The sequence below is a fragment of the Amphiura filiformis genome, chromosome 7, assembly GCF_039555335.1.
Source record: "Amphiura filiformis chromosome 7, Afil_fr2py, whole genome shotgun sequence".
NCBI classification, from domain to species: domain Eukaryota; kingdom Metazoa; phylum Echinodermata; class Ophiuroidea; order Amphilepidida; family Amphiuridae; genus Amphiura; species Amphiura filiformis.
The window spans coordinates 33,122,210-33,141,080 of NC_092634.1; the positions used below are offsets into that span (position 1 = coordinate 33,122,210).

Below are 18,871 nucleotides of genomic sequence, written 5' to 3' on the forward strand. Positions count from 1 at the left end.
TTTGTTTGGTATTTTAATGCTTAATACCAAAATAACTAAGTAAATGAATGATGTGAGGAATAAATCAGCTATCAGATACTTTTTGAATTTTGATAATTGACCACTCCATTGTTGAAATATAAGATTTTTACTAATCTACCTCATTTTCTAGCTGTTCTACGGATTCAAATATCAATCAATAATCTCTGTGCATGAGGTGTCTAGATATGTCATTGATTGTATATTTTTGACTCTGTAGAATGGGTTGAAATGCTGTGTTTTCATAAAATTCTTATATTTTAAGAGGGGAAGGGTTAATTGTCAAAATTCATAATATTAGTAACAACTGTTTTGTTCCTGAACCACTATTTAGTTTTGGTTGGTTTGGGCAATAAGATACCCAAAAATTAAATGTTTCAGATGATATAGTTCTTTTAGTAGAAACCAGTGATGTATTCCTAATAATGTGTTTGAAAATCGAAACAAAACTTGTTTTGCTTGGAAGTTCATAAAAAAAACAAAAAAAAAACAACAAAAACAACCAAAAAACAAAAAAACTGGATGCTAATTTGCAGCTATTTTGAAGGTGTTATTTATTGTAGGAAATATATGCTTCTCATACAGAATTGTTTTGGGAAGGAAGAGAGAGGGGCTTACTAATATTCCCAAAATGTTACTAAGATTTTTTTTATGTCTAATTGTCAATATCTTGGGGGATAATTGATGGGAAATGTGTTTTGATTTGATAAAATATGCACCTTGAAACACAAAAAAAATTATAAATAGGGTCGAAAATCAAGCAATTCCTCAAAAAAGCGAGGGATGAGATACATATGGTAACTAATTTCACAATTGGTTTTACAAGAAGGTAGCAAAGAGGTTTAGAAACCTCCTCCAATATCATACCATTTGCTTACATTTCATTTCCCATATCATATCCATGCAGAGTTGGCAGTGGCAGTGCGGTGCAGTATGCATATTTCTTGCTTGGTTCAATCTCATCATATTCATGCGTAAATTTCCAGCTCTCGGCATCTATGTAGTCATGTTCACAGGTGAGTCCACGAGGAAACGATCTACTCCCCATTCCAGAAAAATACAGCACTGATTTTTGGGGATCATTGTTTTATCAAGTTCTGCCAAATGAAACATAGCTCAATTCTAATCATTCATTTAGTACTAACTGGAGATTAAAGAAAAAGTTAACTATTTCACTAATTTCTTGAAAACAGAGCCACTAACATGCATTTTCGTCTTGTTTTCTGAAAACCAAGTCACAAAAATCAAAGACTTGAAACAAGTCTGGGCATTCAAAATCTTGTGTTTATGCCAAAAATTTGCTATAATTTTCACTTTTTTTGTGTTATTTGATTAAATGATTGGTCATAAGAATGAAACATTTTTTTTCCAAAAATTAGAATGCATAAATTGAAATTGGACTTTGTATAAGTCTTTAGACAGGATTGTCATATCATATAATAAAAAACCTAAAAATGTGTGTTTTTGGCCCTTAATTCATTTATTTGACCAAAGTTGGAAATGAACTTTTATTGTCAGTTAGAACTAAATGAATAATTAGGATTGAGCTGTGTTTCATTTGCAGAAGTTGATAATATTTTTTTAATCTCAAAAAATTAGTGCTGTATTTTTCTGGAATGGTCTATAGGGCAGCTATTGCAGATAGGGCCTTCTTGTACTAACCCCTCAAAATGATCATCATTTCGTCATTGGGCTATTCCAGTTGAAATCCATACCCCCTATGGAAGACATGCTCTTAATCGCCCACACAGGGAGTGTAGATTTCAAATGGAGTCACCCCCATTCAGGTAAGCCCATTTGAAATTTGCACTCCCTGTGTGGAAGATTAAGGTGATGTCTTCCATAAGGGGTGTATGCATTTTAACTGGAACAGCCCATTATCTCCTTACTAATTATTAGGCATGGCAGTCTAACCTAGGAGCTATTGTCATATTGCTGGCATGGTTAAATATCTTGCTCTTCATACGTAGATATCCTTTTCCGGGAATTTACGTCATCATGTTGTTGAGTAAGTATAAGGGCTACTTTGAGGCTTTGTTATTGATAAATGAGGAGTATTTGAGTTTATTGATAATTTTTCCAAACTGATAAAAAAGGGGGAAATTATTTGAAACAGTCCACATCCTGTTACAGCCCCTGAGGGGGGCACTCACAAGTAAAAGTGGTACAGGTATGTTAATAAAAATAATAAAATAAAATAAATTTTGGATTTTGGATTTATAAAGTATGTTCGGTGGTCAAGTGTTTCCTTTTCAGGCTTTCCGGCAGTTCCTTAAGACCCACATTTGGATAATGCTCCAGTTCTTTGAGCCTCAAACTGAGACAAATGTGACAATTGTAGCTCTTAAATAGCTCAAATGTGGAAATATTTTGGAATTTTGTAGCTCCACAGCCTATAATTTGGCCCGATTTTAGTTCACTAGTTATGAAATAATCTAGTAAAGGAACAGATCAGGTCTGAATTCCCAAAGTTTGGTGCAGAGTGCCGCACACCCCTACCAAAATATAAATTGTATGGAAATATTTCTCAATTGAATTTTGTCAGGGAAATATCATTGAAAACATAGGGAATTTTGTTTTGTGAAATGCTGGGAACCCAGTAATACTTTTGTTATAGGCAGGTAACTGTTTGACCACCTAATTGCCAAGTGTTAGTCTGATAAACCTTTTCCAATCTGTAATCTATAAAGACATATATAAATAGTCTGTAATTTGATTCTTTTTGAAATATGGTACATTTGGTATATATATATATATCTTTTATCAATATTAAAAAATGCCTTCTGGCTGCAGTACTAGGATAATGAAAGTTGATGTTGAGTTTCCCATGCTGCATCAGAAAGTCATTCCAGAAAGTCATTTGGCAGAAATCATTAATTTTTGCCATTTTTGAAAACTTCGCATATTTCAATCTTTTCAATTTTGATCTCAAATACCTGGTCAATATACTAAATAAAATGATCCTAGTATATTGATCAGTCATTTTCTTGCCTGCAATGTTTGTTGGTTGCCATTAAAAAGCCCAATAAGTGTTAAATAATGAATGTGTAAAAAAATAGTGAATAATGAAATAGTTGCCACATCACTCGGCAAAAATATGTGATGGGAAACTCAAAATCAACTTTCATTGTCTTTTAGTGTCTTTCTGACATAGTTCCATAATCTTATCTGGCTAATTAATCATGTAGCTTGGTGACTTTCATTACTAACATTAATTGATTGTGAATTTACTGAGCAATGAGGACATTATTATTCCTGATTTATTAATGAAAGAACATGGCCTAAATACCTTCCTGAACAAGATAGGCCTGTATACTAATATTTAGGATATCAAATGATAGGATGCAGTGTTCCAAGTGTTCCATTTTTCCAAGTGTAAGGATATTTTATTGGCGCAGTATATGTTTTTTTCTTTAAAAAATGTTGCCAGGGCTTTATGCACTGCATTCTCTTATTTTGTTTAATTATGTAACGACAGATCCTGCATATGGAACTCATGTGTTCCAGGTTCTGTGCTTTAGCATCATTTCGTGTTGGTAACAAAAATGTAATTCCATATCTTTACGACTTCTCTACAGATATTTTCCGTACCTTCATAAAATTCTGTGTGGTGTTTTTCCTCTTCATTGTGGCTTTTGCTCTGGCATTCTATGCTCTGCTCATGAATCAGGTGAGTCGCAGACATGTGATATATATAAAAACAAAATTTTAAAACTCTCAACAGAAACAATAATTGAAAATTATAAATGGAAACAATTGGAAGGAAATGGTTTACATACCTTAAAAACAATTTTGGTAACAACCGGGGAGGGGGGGGGGGGGTACTCAAGTTTGGTTCTGGTAGGGATGTGACCCTGAGAATTTTTAAGTAGACTCATCAATATACCAATTTGTCAAGAACTTTGGACCCATCGATACACCAAAAGTAAAAATTACCTCAATTATCTTGATTTTTACCAATTTTCCCCAAATTTTGGCAAAATTTGTAAAATTTTGGCTAGATTGAAGCAATTGGAAAAATTGAGAAGATGTTGTAAAAAGGACCCATCCATATACCAAAATTGGCGTATCTTTACCACAGAGCGACAGCTTGACTTCTGCACTAGAGACTATCATGTCGGCTCATTTTTATTTTGCGTAAAACTCTCAATCTCGGAATAAAAAACAAAAACTTCCAAGCTTTATTTTTCAGGGTTTGTTGAAAAAAAAAGGAAATAATTTTTTTTTTTTTTTTTATTTACATAATGCGCACAATTTTATTAACTCGCGCGGGAGCTTTGAGACAAAGGATTTTTTTAATATAGCCTTATATTTGGTATTTTTACATTTTTTTCTTGTCACTACAGCAACCATTCCATAGAGTACAGTATGCTCTAATCAAGACATTTGTCATGATGATTGGTGAGTTTGAGTTTGACTCCATCTTCCACGCACAAACCTACATCAATTACCAAGAGCGCCGGATTCGGACGACTTCTTCTTAGAAGTTTACATACTACGAGGCGTCACATATGCGGTATTCACCATCTTTGTCATACTGATGTCAATTCTCATTATGAACTTACTGGTAAGATGTCAAATCATCGGCAGAGTGCAACACTATCATAAGTGCAGTAGAATGTAATAGCTGCCTTTTGTAAAACACCTATTGTTTGCAACACAATCCCCTCATCATGCTCATTGCAAAGTGTTGATGTTCTGTATACTTTCCTGATGACCACTAAGCTAACCCCAAGATATCACCATTACATGTAGTTATGTGTTTTTTCTACTGTTATTGGTTAAAAGTAAGTACATTTATTGAAATGTTGCAAATGGCAGCTATTATATTCTACTGCACTTACGATAGTGTTGCACTCTGCCGACGAAATGGTTTTGGCTATGTGAATGTAATGAACTGATAAAAGGGTAAAAGATATCACATAAACAGGCAAAGTCCAGCATCATCTGGTAACAATTGTCAACTGTTCAATGGAGTGCAAACGATGAAATTTCTACACCCACTCTGCATCTTTTGCAGTGTATTTTTCAAACCGCAGTTGGATATATTTTGTGTAAATGCAATAGCCCATAATGCTGTGTGGGATTTGGTAAGCGCAGGTGGCAGAACAATTATCAATATATGTGAGAAGCTCTATTTGATACAAAGCACAGGAACTTTGACCCATTTGCACAGGATCTGTTCCTTAATTTATTACTTCTCGTCACCCTCATAACCAAAGGGCCTACATGTAAGTCATTATTACATGTTTCTCATTTGGAATTTTGATTTTCTGAGTACTAAACCAATAAGTTATCAAATTTCCAGCCGCATTCTTCATTAACTTGTGGAATACATCACCGGAATTTGATTAATTACGGGCTTATTACTCAGAAATCAAAATTCCAAATGAGAAACATGTAATAATGACTTAGGCCCTTTGGTTATGAGGGTGACGTTGTATTACACTTGATGTCATGATAGTACACAAACTAAATTACAGGTTTTGATTCCCTGCTGAAATGATGTTAATGCTTCGAGGAACCCTTTAATACCTATTTGTATATAATAAATGTATGTATTTGGCTTTGTGTGTAGTATCTTTACACATATCATACATACATACATACATACAACGGCATTTATATAGCGCAATTTCAAAGAAATGATCATTGCACTTTACAGAAAACCTTACCCTTCTACTAAAGACTACAAGTAAACAAAAATATGCAAAAGAAACAACATAAAATCAGCAATGGTTAAAAAGATGGGTTTTCAGGCTACGTTTGAAAGTAGTAACTGTGGGAGATGACCTAATGGATGAAGGAAGATTGTTCCAGATTCTGGGTCCAAAGACACTGAACGATCCACCGCCTATCAGTCTGTTTGTCTTAGGAATTATAAGGCGCGTAAGATCTTGATTTGAACGAAGACCTTCCCTAGTTGGAACACGGATGGTCAGACAATCAGAGAGGTAGGGTGGTGCCAGATCGTTCAATGTCTTGTAAATGTAAAGTAGCACTTTGAAGCAAATTCTCTTGTCTATTGGAAGCCAGTGTAATGAATCTAAAAGAGGTGAAGATGAGTGACGGCGTGGAACTTGGAAAAATTCCAACATGGCACTGGTTGATGAAAATCAAAAATGTCTACTTACAGGAAAATACACCCATGATTTATATTGTTTTTTTTTTACTGGTAATATATAATCAGAAATTGAGTGGAATCTCAATCTCTAGTATAATACAGTAACCAGTATGTCTTTTGTCAGTATTTCAGTTGGTTCTGGCTTTGGAGTAACTTGATTTTACATCATCAGAGTTATTTCTAGTAAAATTCTCATATTACCGTATTTAGTCAAATAAACGCCCGGGCGTTACATTTTCCCAAGGGGGGGGCGTTTATTAGAGGTCATTTTTAGCACGACAATTCCCGTTAAAATCATTAGGTAAGCTTAAAAGTCACGCTAAAATGACGAACTATGAACTTTTGACACTGACTTTTGGTTCACTTCCGGGTTGCCGATGCAGATTTTCGCCATTTATTGCTGCTATTATCAACCATGTGAGCAACTTGGTAAGCTTACTACACAAGATAGCATAGAAATATCGGAATTTTTGAAACATCTTGGTTGAAAAAAGTGGTGGGGGGCGTTATTTGAGGGGGGGGGGGGCGACTATTTGACGAAATACGGTATTCATTTTATTGCCATGTTACTTCTTTATTTCTTGGCATATAGGTTGGTTTAGCTGTAGATGATATCAAAGAAGTACAAGAACAAGCCAAGCTACAGAGACTTGCCATGCAGGTATGTGTGTAACCATATTTTCTGTGGAAAGTGTGGCATTTAATTATTTTTGAGGGAGAAGAAAAAGAAATCCTCAAACATCTGAAGCTCTTTAGCATTATACTGTTAGCAACAATCCTCTCAGAAAAGTGGTTTTAACTATTGTATTTATTGCATCCCCCCCCCTTTCGGAATTTTCCCTTGTTGCACCCTCCCCCCCGCTCCCAATCAGATCAAAAATTTCACTGATAAGGCAAATGTCTCAAAGCTCACAAGTGGTTTGAAAACAAATGCGATTTTTTTTTATTCCCGACTATTTTGTGGTATTTTGAGAACAAAAGTCTGAAAATTCTTGAAATAAAAAAATGTCCGCATTTTTTTTTTTTTTCAAATTACCCGATTTTACAAATGTGCTTGCAAGCTTTGAGACGAACCTTTTTTTTTTGGCCTGATACAATTTTGGGCAAAATATTGCCAAATTTTAGGCAAATTTTCACATTTTCACCCCACCTCTGATTTCACTTCCACCTATTTCTCCCTCTCCATATCCTGAAAACAATTCCAGGTGCACACCCACTGCAACCAACAATCATTACCAATTTAACTCTTTCCACGAGGGTGTCGACTGCAGACGACAAGTTTCCAATTTTTACAAGAATTGTAAATTTTCATGACCATGTTTGGAATCAGCATGAAAAATGCATTAAAATGAGTACAAACAAGCTTAGTATTGGTTCAGTAGTTATTAAGATAGCTCTTGATATTTCGACAAAATATCTCAAAACTTGGACTTTTTATATTGAAGCTTACGGCTAGCACGCAGAGCATTAAGGTAGCTGCCTCGGATACAACATGCTTGCAGAAAAATAGCTCCTGTGTCAGATCAATCAGGTCTATTCATTTAAATCTTTAATATAACAAAGAGAAGTATTTTCCCCACCTATTTTAAGAGTCTTATAAGAATTGTAACAATTCTTATGTTTTTCATTATTTTTTGAAAATTCCCTTAATTTTGACAGTTTTTGATTTTTTTTGCCCACTTAGGAAGGAGCTATGGTTACCAAACTTTCAGGGATGGTAAATAAGCTTAATATCTAAATTCTCTCGTCAGTTTTCATGGATAAAGTGTTAACTTTTTGAAAAAAATAATTTGTTCCATTTTTTATTTTAGGGAATGTTAGAAACACTGTAGCTTAAAATAGAAACACTTAATTGGAAAAAGCTGATAATAGAATTTAGATATTAATCTTATTTACCATCCCTGAAAGTTTGGTAACCATAGCACCCTTCCCTGTTGGCTAAAAAAATCCTAGAATTTAGGTAATTTAGTGTTTCTAGAAAAAAAAATCAAAAAATCATAAAAAAGTACCAACATTCCTTTTAAATACATACTTAAGGGCGTATGAACGTTTGGACAGTATTTATTTTGGGACATCAGAGCACATCAGACATCGAATTGCATTCTGAATACGAAGAATGTCATTCTGATATCAAATAATTTTGATTTTTTGAAATTCGCAATTTAATACACATTTTATGGCAAATCATTAAAATTGATATTTTTGATATTTAACAGTACTTGAAGTAAACTTTATAAATCTGATGATTTATACTTAAAGTGTATGTAGGTGGGATGAAAAGCCGACGATCAATTGAAAATTTTGACCTTTCAGTATTGAAGATATGGATTTTTTTCCCAAAACACCAAAAAAAATTTGGTCTTTTTTGGGAAAAAATCCATATCTTCGAAATGCAAGGTCAAAATTTTCAATTGACCGTCGACTTTTCCTCCTGCTACATACACTTTAAGAATATATCATTAGATTTATATAATTTACTTCAAGGACTGTTATATATCAAAATTTGAAAAATATCAAATTTTTATAATTTGTCATAAAATTTTATTATATTGTGATTTTCAAAAATGAAAATTATTTGATATCAGAAAGACATGCTTCAGATTCAGAATGCAATTCGATAGGTCCGAGCTGCTCTCATGTCCCACAAAAATACTGTCGAAACGCAATAAACGCTCATTTTAGATCCCTTAAGTAACACTAAGTTAGAAAATAAACTGGGTTGATGTTATTCTGTGATATATTGGCAGCAAAATGAAACTTTTATATACAACTGCTATAAAGGAGAGAAAAATCAGTTTCAATAAAATCTTTGTTTTAAAAAATGTGGCTATGCCAAAACCCCTTCCCTGTAGTAATTCAATGGGATTTTGAGATGACAAAAAGTTGCATAAATCAAAAATGCTTTTTTGGAAAAAATTGAAACTTGGCAAGTAAGGTTTTCTCATCAATACACACATCCTATATCATTTTCAAGGAGCTCTGAGCATGACACCGTAGCCGATAAAGGTTGATCTAGCCATGGAGGTCCAGGAAACTCTTTTCACCTTTTTAGACTTGATCACAGACTCTTATTGCGTGTTTCTACTGGGGAACGGTTGGCGGGTAATGCGGTTTAGTTTAGAGTGTTACCGGTTAATGTGCTCAGAGGAAACAGATCGGTTTGGACACCCGGCAACCGTGATCCACCTCATGAGGTAGGCCATGCGGTGTGACACTCTGTATTTCTGCCAGTGGAAACACAACATCAGTTAACGGTTGCCAGGTGTTGCACTTCTTTTATGTACATTTTATGTATCACATCATGACCTTGAGCAGCTTGGGGGTCAGGAAAATATTTTCAGTACTTCAGGTACACACCACAACCCTTATTTTTAGCATCAGTAGAAACGTGCTGGTTGTTGCCTGAATCGTATTGTGGGTTACCAGGTAATACCGGGTGAAAATAGAGAGTGCTCAGTGTAAACATGCAGTAAGACTCCTGGAAGTTGGGGGGTGGGGCAAATTACCCCAGTCAGAACTCTTGCACTCCCCATGCCCTCAGCAAATTTTCCCCCACTGAAATTCACTTTGCCTCTGCAATGTCCCCTCCTCCCCCAAAAAAAAAAAATTCTGGTGCTGCTACTGATCATTTGCCAATTCTATTTTTCTGTGTATTACCACTACAGGTTGATTTAGCCATGGAGGTCCAGGAAGCTTTACCTCTATTCATCTGGCGTCGTTCTATCATCAAAAAAAGAACAGTATATCCAAACAGAGAGAAAGGAACAGCTATTTCCAGAGCTTACTATAGTTTCACCGGTCAAGAACAATTAGCAGCACAGGCCATCGCTACTGCATTGAATCCACCAAAGGTAAATTTAGGATTAAGTGTTTAAAAGAAGTCCCTATCTGCAATAGCTGCTACGTGTCATATGTTTACAATATAGAATGCAGAAATTGTCAGATGTCTATAGGGCAGCTATTGAAGGTAGGGCCTTCTTGTCGAAGTGGTCCACAGGTTCGATCAGATGCTGAAATGTTTAATTTCAGCTGTACAGAGCTTTCACGCAAATTGCTTATAAAGCTTTTCATGTAAAAAAAGATTTTCCAGTAACAGAAAAAATATATGTGACACAATCTGGTCCATGGAGGCAAAAGGAAGCATTTTTAAAAATTGAGTTACTATAATTATTTAGAGAATAAAGGTATTGCTTTAGCTGCTGGAGTGCATCTATCGTCTCAAATATCACGGGCGACATCATTATTTTAAGTCAAACAACGAGGCGAAGCCGAGTTGTTTTATGCTTAGGGGTATATTGTATGTATCGCGCGTTGTATGCGTAGACTAGTGCGGAATATGTGCACTCGCTAGCAGTACACGCAACAGAATATGTGAAGTTGTAAACAAGTTTCGTTCATTTTATAACAAGGGGAGTTTTTACGATGGTAACTTAATTTTTGCTGAAAAAATAGTTTACAGTTATTAAAATAATATTAAACTGACTAAGAATGAGAATAAACAATCAGAAGGTCCAATATTTTTATCGTAGTGATATTGGACCTGCCTGTCGTCTATCACACGGTAGAGGACAGTAAAACAAAAATTCCTATCGTTTATTCTCTAAGAGGCTGGTCGAGTGCAGATCCGTCGGAACACGCTTTTCAATACGGAATAAATGCTAACCTCATCGTGACATCATCCAAGCAGCAAAGTTCATTTCCCATTGAAAAAGCGTTATCCAACGGATCTGCAGTCGACCATTCTGCTAAATAGCAAAAAAGTTTTCCTTCATACAAAGCATTAAATAAAGTATCATGTCATGATTTTTTTTGCTCTGTTTTGTACCATAGACAAGAATAGAAGTACTGACGGAACAAAATGACACACTGCTCTCAACTGTCGGCAATCTCAAGTATCGCATGAAACTCATGAGGCAACAGAATGAACGCATCGAAAGCATGCTGAAGTCTATCATCAAATCACAAAAGGTAGACTGGGATGAGGATGAGAACGAGGAGGGCGTCAACGAATAAAATGATGAATGGAGAAGAGGAGCAATACAACTTGAGTTGGAGTTTTTATTCTGTGCATATCTTATGCTGAGGTCTGTCATCAAATCACAGAAGGTGGACTGGAATGAGGATGAGAACGAGGAGGGCATCAACGAATAAAATGATGAATGGAGAAGAGGAGCAATACAACTTGAGTTGTAGTTTTTATTCTGTGCATATCATATAGTTGTTGGAATAAGATGAATACATGTGTTATGTTTTAGTAGGGGGCCTGTTTCACAGTGACGGCGTATTGGTAAACATTACATTTGATTCAGAAGCATTTTATGTGCAGGAAATCAAATGTAAGATATATGCCGTAAAGATTTGTGTAATGGTGCAAATGGGCTCCTTTTCGTTGCCTTTTCACGTACGAAAAGAGAACTCCCTCTGAAAATCCCAACAACAATTACGGGTCCATACCCTTATTTGGTGGTGAGCCCGAAATGTCAAGGGAACCGATGTGTGCCATTAGGCGAATCTTTATGGTATGCTCTATATGCAGACATGGATATGCACCTAATTATTCAAAGTACCATGTTGAAACTTGAAACCCTATCAAATGTACTGTAAAAGTCAATATTTTCGCGAGAAGATATTTTCACGATTTTGAAGATTTTGTCAGTTGCGCAAGAATTAAATTTTGCGGTTTTGATATTGATACAATAGAAACCTAATGCAAAAGGTTATTTTCGCGAGTTTTTATTTTTGCGATTTTATGTCCACTCGCGAAATTCGTGAAAATAAAAACCCCGCGAAAATTTCTACTTTTACAGTAATCAAATTCACATTATGCCTATGTGCAGGTACTTGGGGCAATGATTTTAAATCACCACAGAAAGGGCCAAAACATAAGATAAAGGCTTTATTTTGACACCTAGTTTCAATTAAAAAAAATTAGAGAAGTATGAAGTATATTTATGTACATTTTGTTCTCAATCAACGTCACAACCCTGCTATTTACCAAAGTTTAGGGTCCATAAATATTGGTTCTTTTGACCAAAATACTGTAAAGCATGATATTTTTTATGGTATAAACATTTTGCCAATTGGAGACAACCCACGTTTCTGCGATATGAAATTTTCATGAATTTGTACATTTCCTTAAAGGTCTATAGGAAGAAAAAAATATACGCATGCATGAAAATTTCACTAATCAACTGCACTCGCGAAATGAGTGAAATTTTCATGCATGTTAACCTTTTTTGCTTTGCAGTAATATTTGTATTGACTTGATACATAAACATATAACCACTGTATAACTAATATGCAAGATACACATTAATATGAATGGTGCTTGGTAACTACAGTTTTAATGATTGTAATATTGATTTACAAGCGTATGTTTTAAATACATGTATATACAGATAATATTTGATACATTTGTGACCCATCACTTTGAACATAATCTAATGTACATAAAAAATGAAATGGATAAAATAACAATGAATTTATACCGTCTTGGTCACATCAAATTAATAATTGACATCCTGCATTAACAGATGAGGGTCACCTTAAAGGGCTATTCCAGTTGAAATCCATACACCCTCTATGGAAAACACAACCTTAATCCCCATCACAGGTGGTGTAGATTTCAAATAGATTCTTTCATTTAGGTAACTCCATTTGATATTCGCACTCCGACATCAACATAGGGCTTAAAGGGCTATTCCAGTTGAAATCCATACACCACCTATGTGAAGACACAACCTTAATCTCCCACACAGGGGGTGTAGATTTCAAATAGGTTCACCCATTTAGGTAAACCCATTTGAATTTCATACTCCCTGTGTGGAAGATTAAGGTCATGTCTTCCATAGGGGGTGTGTGGTTCACAATTGGGATAGCCCAAAGCATGAAAATAGCTCTTTAGTCAAACTTGGTTATGGATTCTCTAGATGTTTATTTTGGAAGACAACTGCCTTGTTTTGATATGATAGGTCATATTTGTTCGACTTTAAAACAAAAGGAATTTGTTAAGAGGCTCACAACAAATGAACAAGGCACACAATGCTTTTAAGAAGGTCATTAATTTTATTTTCTTGCATTCCAATGTGCAGAAAGCATCACAATATAATATTGTAATGTAACTGAGGACCAACCCATACCCAGCGTTCGAAATAGGGCCGGCCAGCCGGCCATTGGCCTGTAACTTTTTGGCCTGGCTGGTAACTTTTCTGACTGGGATCTAGTTGCTGGCCCAGCGGGCCGGTAACTTTTTAAGGTCAAGCCTGGCTGGCCTGTAACTTTTTGAGGCATATTTCGAACACTGCCCATACCCCTTTTTGCAAAATTGGGGACAAATAAAACACTTGTATACATGTAGTAATCTATAGCCATGTTCAATGGCACAGGTACAAAGGCCCGCTGGTGTAAGCCAGTCAGGATAATCACATGCAGTTTTTATGTCATTTTGTATAGAGTTTGGCATTAGTGGGGTGAATTTAAACCTTGGCTCCTGAAATTCTGTTACATGTTTAATTTCTGATGATGTTTTTATGTCACTGTTCATTATGGGTTTTTTTTTATCACTGTATATACCGTAGGTTCCATTTTCCGTCATGTTGAAACTTCATTACTAATGTACACAACAATAATTTCTGCCAAAATTTCAGACAACCAAAGTGTTTAATAGTGTCTTTTACACTAATTAACTTGTACATGTAAAATGTTTAATAGTGTCTTGTACACTAATTAACTTATTCATGTACACAATTGTTTAATTGAAACTTCTGTGTCATGAAAGAAAACTGTTTGTATCCCAGGACCTAATACAGGGCTTCCCAAACTGTGTGTTGCAACCCAAAAGGGAGTCTCAAGCACTTCTTCAGGAAGTACATAGTGTAATTAAACTAAAAAGAGGTTTACCTCCTTAAAGGGATCGGTTTCTTCAGCTTTTGTGTCTCTCATCTCCGTGCAGCAAAGTGCAGGTACTATCATACTGGTCTGTGCAAATGTAAGTGAGGGAAACCCCAGGTTTTGAAACTGATGGCTTCATGTCTAAAAGAGACAAGTGCAAATCACAGGAGAGTTGCACCATATTATAATTTGGGCCACAGGAAAAAAGTATGGGAAGCCCTGACCTAATATGTTTCCCATTTTTTACAACCACAACAAATTTCTTTAAATATTTATTATAAAATGGTCGCCCTTTTTTCGCTTGACAAGAGATTTCAAATTACAGCTCTGTTATTACAACAACTAGTGCCAAAACAGTGTGGAGCATGTTTAAAAATTGACTTCATTCAAAAAGATTTTGCTGAAGAATTCTTCAGCTAGAACCTCTGTCAGGTATAGCGATATGAAAAGATGTTTCTTTTAATGATGTCATAAAAACAGAATCACATTTTAAAATTAAACAATTAAAACTTTGTGTATTAAGTAAATTGTAGGGCATTGAAAAGCAATGTAATTTCTATCATAAAATACAACATTGCTGTATCGGAAACAGAAGGCCTTATGTCCAATTTAATTTTTCTAAATTTTGATATCAAACTTTTCAGTAAGCCCTATGACCAAATCCTCAATCACATTTCCCTCAACAAGTTTTTTACAATGGCCAATAAAGCCTTGTGTTTCTGAGCTCTTGACATATCAATCAATTAAAAACAGGTGCAATGTTATGTATAATGTATGATATCAAGTGCATTAATATAAATGAAATTCAGGATATCGGGTCACATATGTGTCACATAGATAAACAATATTATAACCACATTCTTTTATAAAGGATGCACAAATGATCATATTTGGCAGGATTTCTTTTTGAGAAAATCTCAAAAAACTGATACCACCCAAAATAATTTGATCCATCATAAAAAGCCTGTCACCCCTGATAGTTGCATATTAATAATTTAGAGATAATCTAATTTCAAAATTGTGTCTCATTTCTTTTATGAATTAGATCATTTTATCCTTATTTTATTGCCATAAAATATAAAAAGTTATTAAAATTGAAAAAAAGGCACAGTGTTTATTGGTCCATATTTTTGAAGGAAAAAAAGCTTAATTTTAATTGGTTAATAGTATTTATGGCATTGTTTTATTATTGGGAAGTGTATATGTAATTATTTATATGGTGGTCAAGTATTTTAGGTGGGGAATCTCTATTTTTGATTTTTTTTTTCTTAATTCAAACATTTTTAAATTTTCACCAAATTCTGAAGCTTCAGTTGCATTCCATGTACCGTAATTGTCTTTCTAAATATATATATATTAAATGATACGGTGGAAATATATTATAATAAATTGATCAATCATGATCATTTATGCATCCAGATGCTTTCCTGATACTTTTGCATAAATAAACATCAATTTTGATTGCTCATCAAAATGTGGCCTATGAAATGACAATGAGCTGTTCAGTTTGAAATCAGCCCGTATGGAAGACTTGACCTTAATCTCCCACACAGGGAGTAGTGTAGATTTCAAATGGGATTCACACATTCAGGTAACCCTAGCTCGAGGTACTCTAGCTAAAATACAGGTTTACATTTACTATCTTACATTATCTTGCTGTATTTCAGCTAGAGCTCCAAACGACAAGCTTCCGGGTTTTTTTGGAGAACAATACCGTTACGTAAGATGAAGAAGAAACCCGCCTCGGAGCCCGCCCTACTCATTATTTCATTGTACTTATTGCAATTTGCCTCCACTCATTACGTAATCAACACAAAGCTTTTGTGAGGATTAGTGAGTGGATAAGAAATTGACAGTGGAGGATCTGAAGGACACGCCGATTGTTAGTTGTCAATCATGAATTGCCATAACGTATTAATATTTTACTGCATGGCATTCCGCAAACACCAAGACAAATTATGCCGTATTTTTCCAAAGATCATCTCATATGAAGTAAGCTGAATGCGATCTGTACTTTTGTAACATTCCGATCGCTTTTGATCACCTATTATCGGCGAATTTGCTTGAAAACATGTGAGTTCATGTTGTGTAAACATAATTAGCATAGACACAAATGAAATTACGATGCAATACAATGCAATTTGAATGCGCAGTAGATCTATAGAAATAACGTTGCCCGGTTTTATGCAGAATTAGACCCTGTCTGGGTAACCCCCTTTGAAATTCACACTCCCTGTGTGGAAGATTCAGGTCAGGGAAGACAGAAGGGGTATTATGGATTTTAACTGGAAAAGCCCGCCAATTTCCCAGTGTTGAAATCCCAATACACATTTTAACAATCAGTTATTAATTAATAGATTTATATGAAATTTTACAACAAAATATTCAAAAATTTCCAAGAAAGTTGAAACAAGTAGTGGCAGGGCTGTCAACTCTCACGCATTGGCCGTGAGTCTCACGCATTGGGTCACTTTTTCACGGTCTCACGCCAAGGTAGTATAATCTCACGCCAAGGTAGTAAAGCTCACATAAAAAGCTGGAAAATGAGTAAAAAGCTCACGATCGTCATGAATAATTTGTTGCTCCTACCCCTCCCCCGCTTTTCACATTCTCGAGCTACCGTGGCTCAAATAATCATGGCACAAAATGAACATTGGAGTCGGCAAATCCCGGTACGTCTCTGTCTCACGCCAAGCAATTCCAAAAAGTTGACAGCCCTGTAGTGGGCCAGTTGTGAAGTACACCAGCTGGTCCTATATTATTCGCTGTAGAAGTGACGTAATTAATCGGATTAACTACCATAGCAATAGATGAATACAGTTTTGAATATATCGCCCTGCACTACATTGTTCACAAGGTACCTATGCATTGAACTATAGATGTCAAAGGAAGGCTGATCACTCACACCTGTAAGATTATTATCTTTGAAAAGAGTGGTATTGTATTGCATTCAATCTATGTTTGCAGACATACACAGGTGATGAGTGCAATCTGCTTGTAGTGCAGGGCGATCTATTCAAAAATTGTATTCATCTATTGCTATGGTAGTTAATCCGATTATTATGTCACTTCTACGGCCAATTGGGGTTGATAAAAGTTGATACAAAAAAATTCAGGGTGACCACTGCCATTCTCTGTTATGGGGGGGGGACTTATCTACTGGACAAATTGTGTTTCTGTGTATTCACCCTACATCATGGATAAATAAATGTTAGCAGTTGAAGGTAACTAGCCATAACAAAAATTTATAGTATATTTATATGAAATCTATCAAAAGTGAGATGATCTGCAATATAGCTGTATACTATAAGATTTTAATGTATTTTTTCATGTCGAATGTATAGTCAATTATTTTTCACATAGTCTATTGAAATTATATCTCATTGTACATAAAATTGATATATGTTAATTGATATACGAGTAACATTATGCAGGGGTGGAAATCAGGCTATTCCAGTTGAAATGAAATACATACACCTCCTATGGAAGACATGACCTTAGTCTTCCACACAGGGAGTGTGATTGGGGTTACTTGAATTAGTGACCCCATTTGAAATCTACACCCAGGCCGGTAGCCAGGGGGTTGCAGGAGGTGCAACCCCCCCAAAAAAAAATGCCAAAGGCCCAAAAAGTCCCCTTTTTTGACCCAAAAAGTCCCATTTGCGAGCATAGCAAGCAAAAAAAAATAGAGGGTTTTTATGTCTTTTTGGTCCAAAATATTCAAATCCTCCCTCCCCAGTCCAAAAAGGTCAAAATTTTGAAAAAAGGTCCACTTTTTCAAAATCAGCACCCCCCCAAATAAATCCTGGCTACGGGCCTGTCTACACCCCCCAGTTTGGGAGATTAAGGACATGCCTTCCATAGAGGTGTATGGTTTTCAACTCGAGTAGTCCATTTATTTATAGGTTACTTACATTGCAGTATTTTGCAAGGAAATTTGTACTTGAATTAGGAGTGCTTTTTACATTTTATCGTAATATTTCCTTTCCCAATATTAGTTATGACTTTTAACAATGTGTTCAAATCCATACACAGCATGCAAACAGCAAATTTTCAACTCCATGCAAATGTATGCTTAGTGGAGTTCAATGATTCTATTAATGATGTAATAAATCATGATTAAATTATAGGATTGACATTTTTTAGACAATACTCTATTAGGAAGGAAAGTCTAAAAAATTGCACATATATAATTTCAGAAAATGTAGACAACATCTCTGAATGCCCCTTTAAGGTTATGACTATTGGTAATTTTCACCCCTGCTACTAATATATATATAGATATATAGGTATCTTAAATTTGAAGTGGTTTTCTCCATCATTTTTGTATATTATTATGTACACCGACAATTTGTTTCTCAGTCACACCAGCCGAAGTGTAACACCAAGTTTATCACATTTTTTATGGGTATATCGCAAATGTAATGCTATTAGTTACCCCTGTTTGTTCATGAAATATGGTAAATGTGTATGGTCTAGTGCAGTATTCCATGAAACCAAATAAAGGTGGAATGGAATACGGCACCAGACCATAGATATTTTACTGTATTTCATGAGAACAAGTCGGGGGTAACAATTTCATCTGTAGTGAACAAGAATTCTATATATTCCAATTTGTTGTATCTGATGATATGAAGCATTTTAGGATATGTTAAGTTATGTATGAGCACATTGGAGGACGCAGGAAATAGGATTTTTATCCTTTAGTTGATATTAATTGTGCATTGTGCATATTAAACACAACTTGGATAAAAATCCGTATTACCTGCACACTCATTAATATACAGGCAGGCAATATTTCCTGTATTACCTGCATAGTCCTAACACATGTGCGTCTGC

The 18,871-nt window shown here is 35.2% G+C and overlaps 1 protein-coding gene across 1 annotated transcript in view; it reads left to right on the top strand.

Moving 5' to 3' along the window:
• The window catches only part of LOC140157045 (transient receptor potential cation channel subfamily A member 1-like), a 63,496-nt gene extending 50,242 nt beyond the window's left edge, over positions 1-13,254 (top strand). Inside the window, 7 exon segments of the mRNA XM_072180111.1 lie at positions 926-1,034; positions 3,597-3,688; positions 4,365-4,476; positions 4,479-4,585; positions 6,735-6,803; positions 9,808-9,993; positions 10,973-13,254. Coding sequence (XP_072036212.1) covers positions 926-1,034; positions 3,597-3,688; positions 4,365-4,476; positions 4,479-4,585; positions 6,735-6,803; positions 9,808-9,993; positions 10,973-11,155 — 858 coding nt within the window. The 3' untranslated portion in view covers positions 11,156-13,254.
• The last annotated feature ends 5,617 nt before the right edge of the window (positions 13,255-18,871 follow it).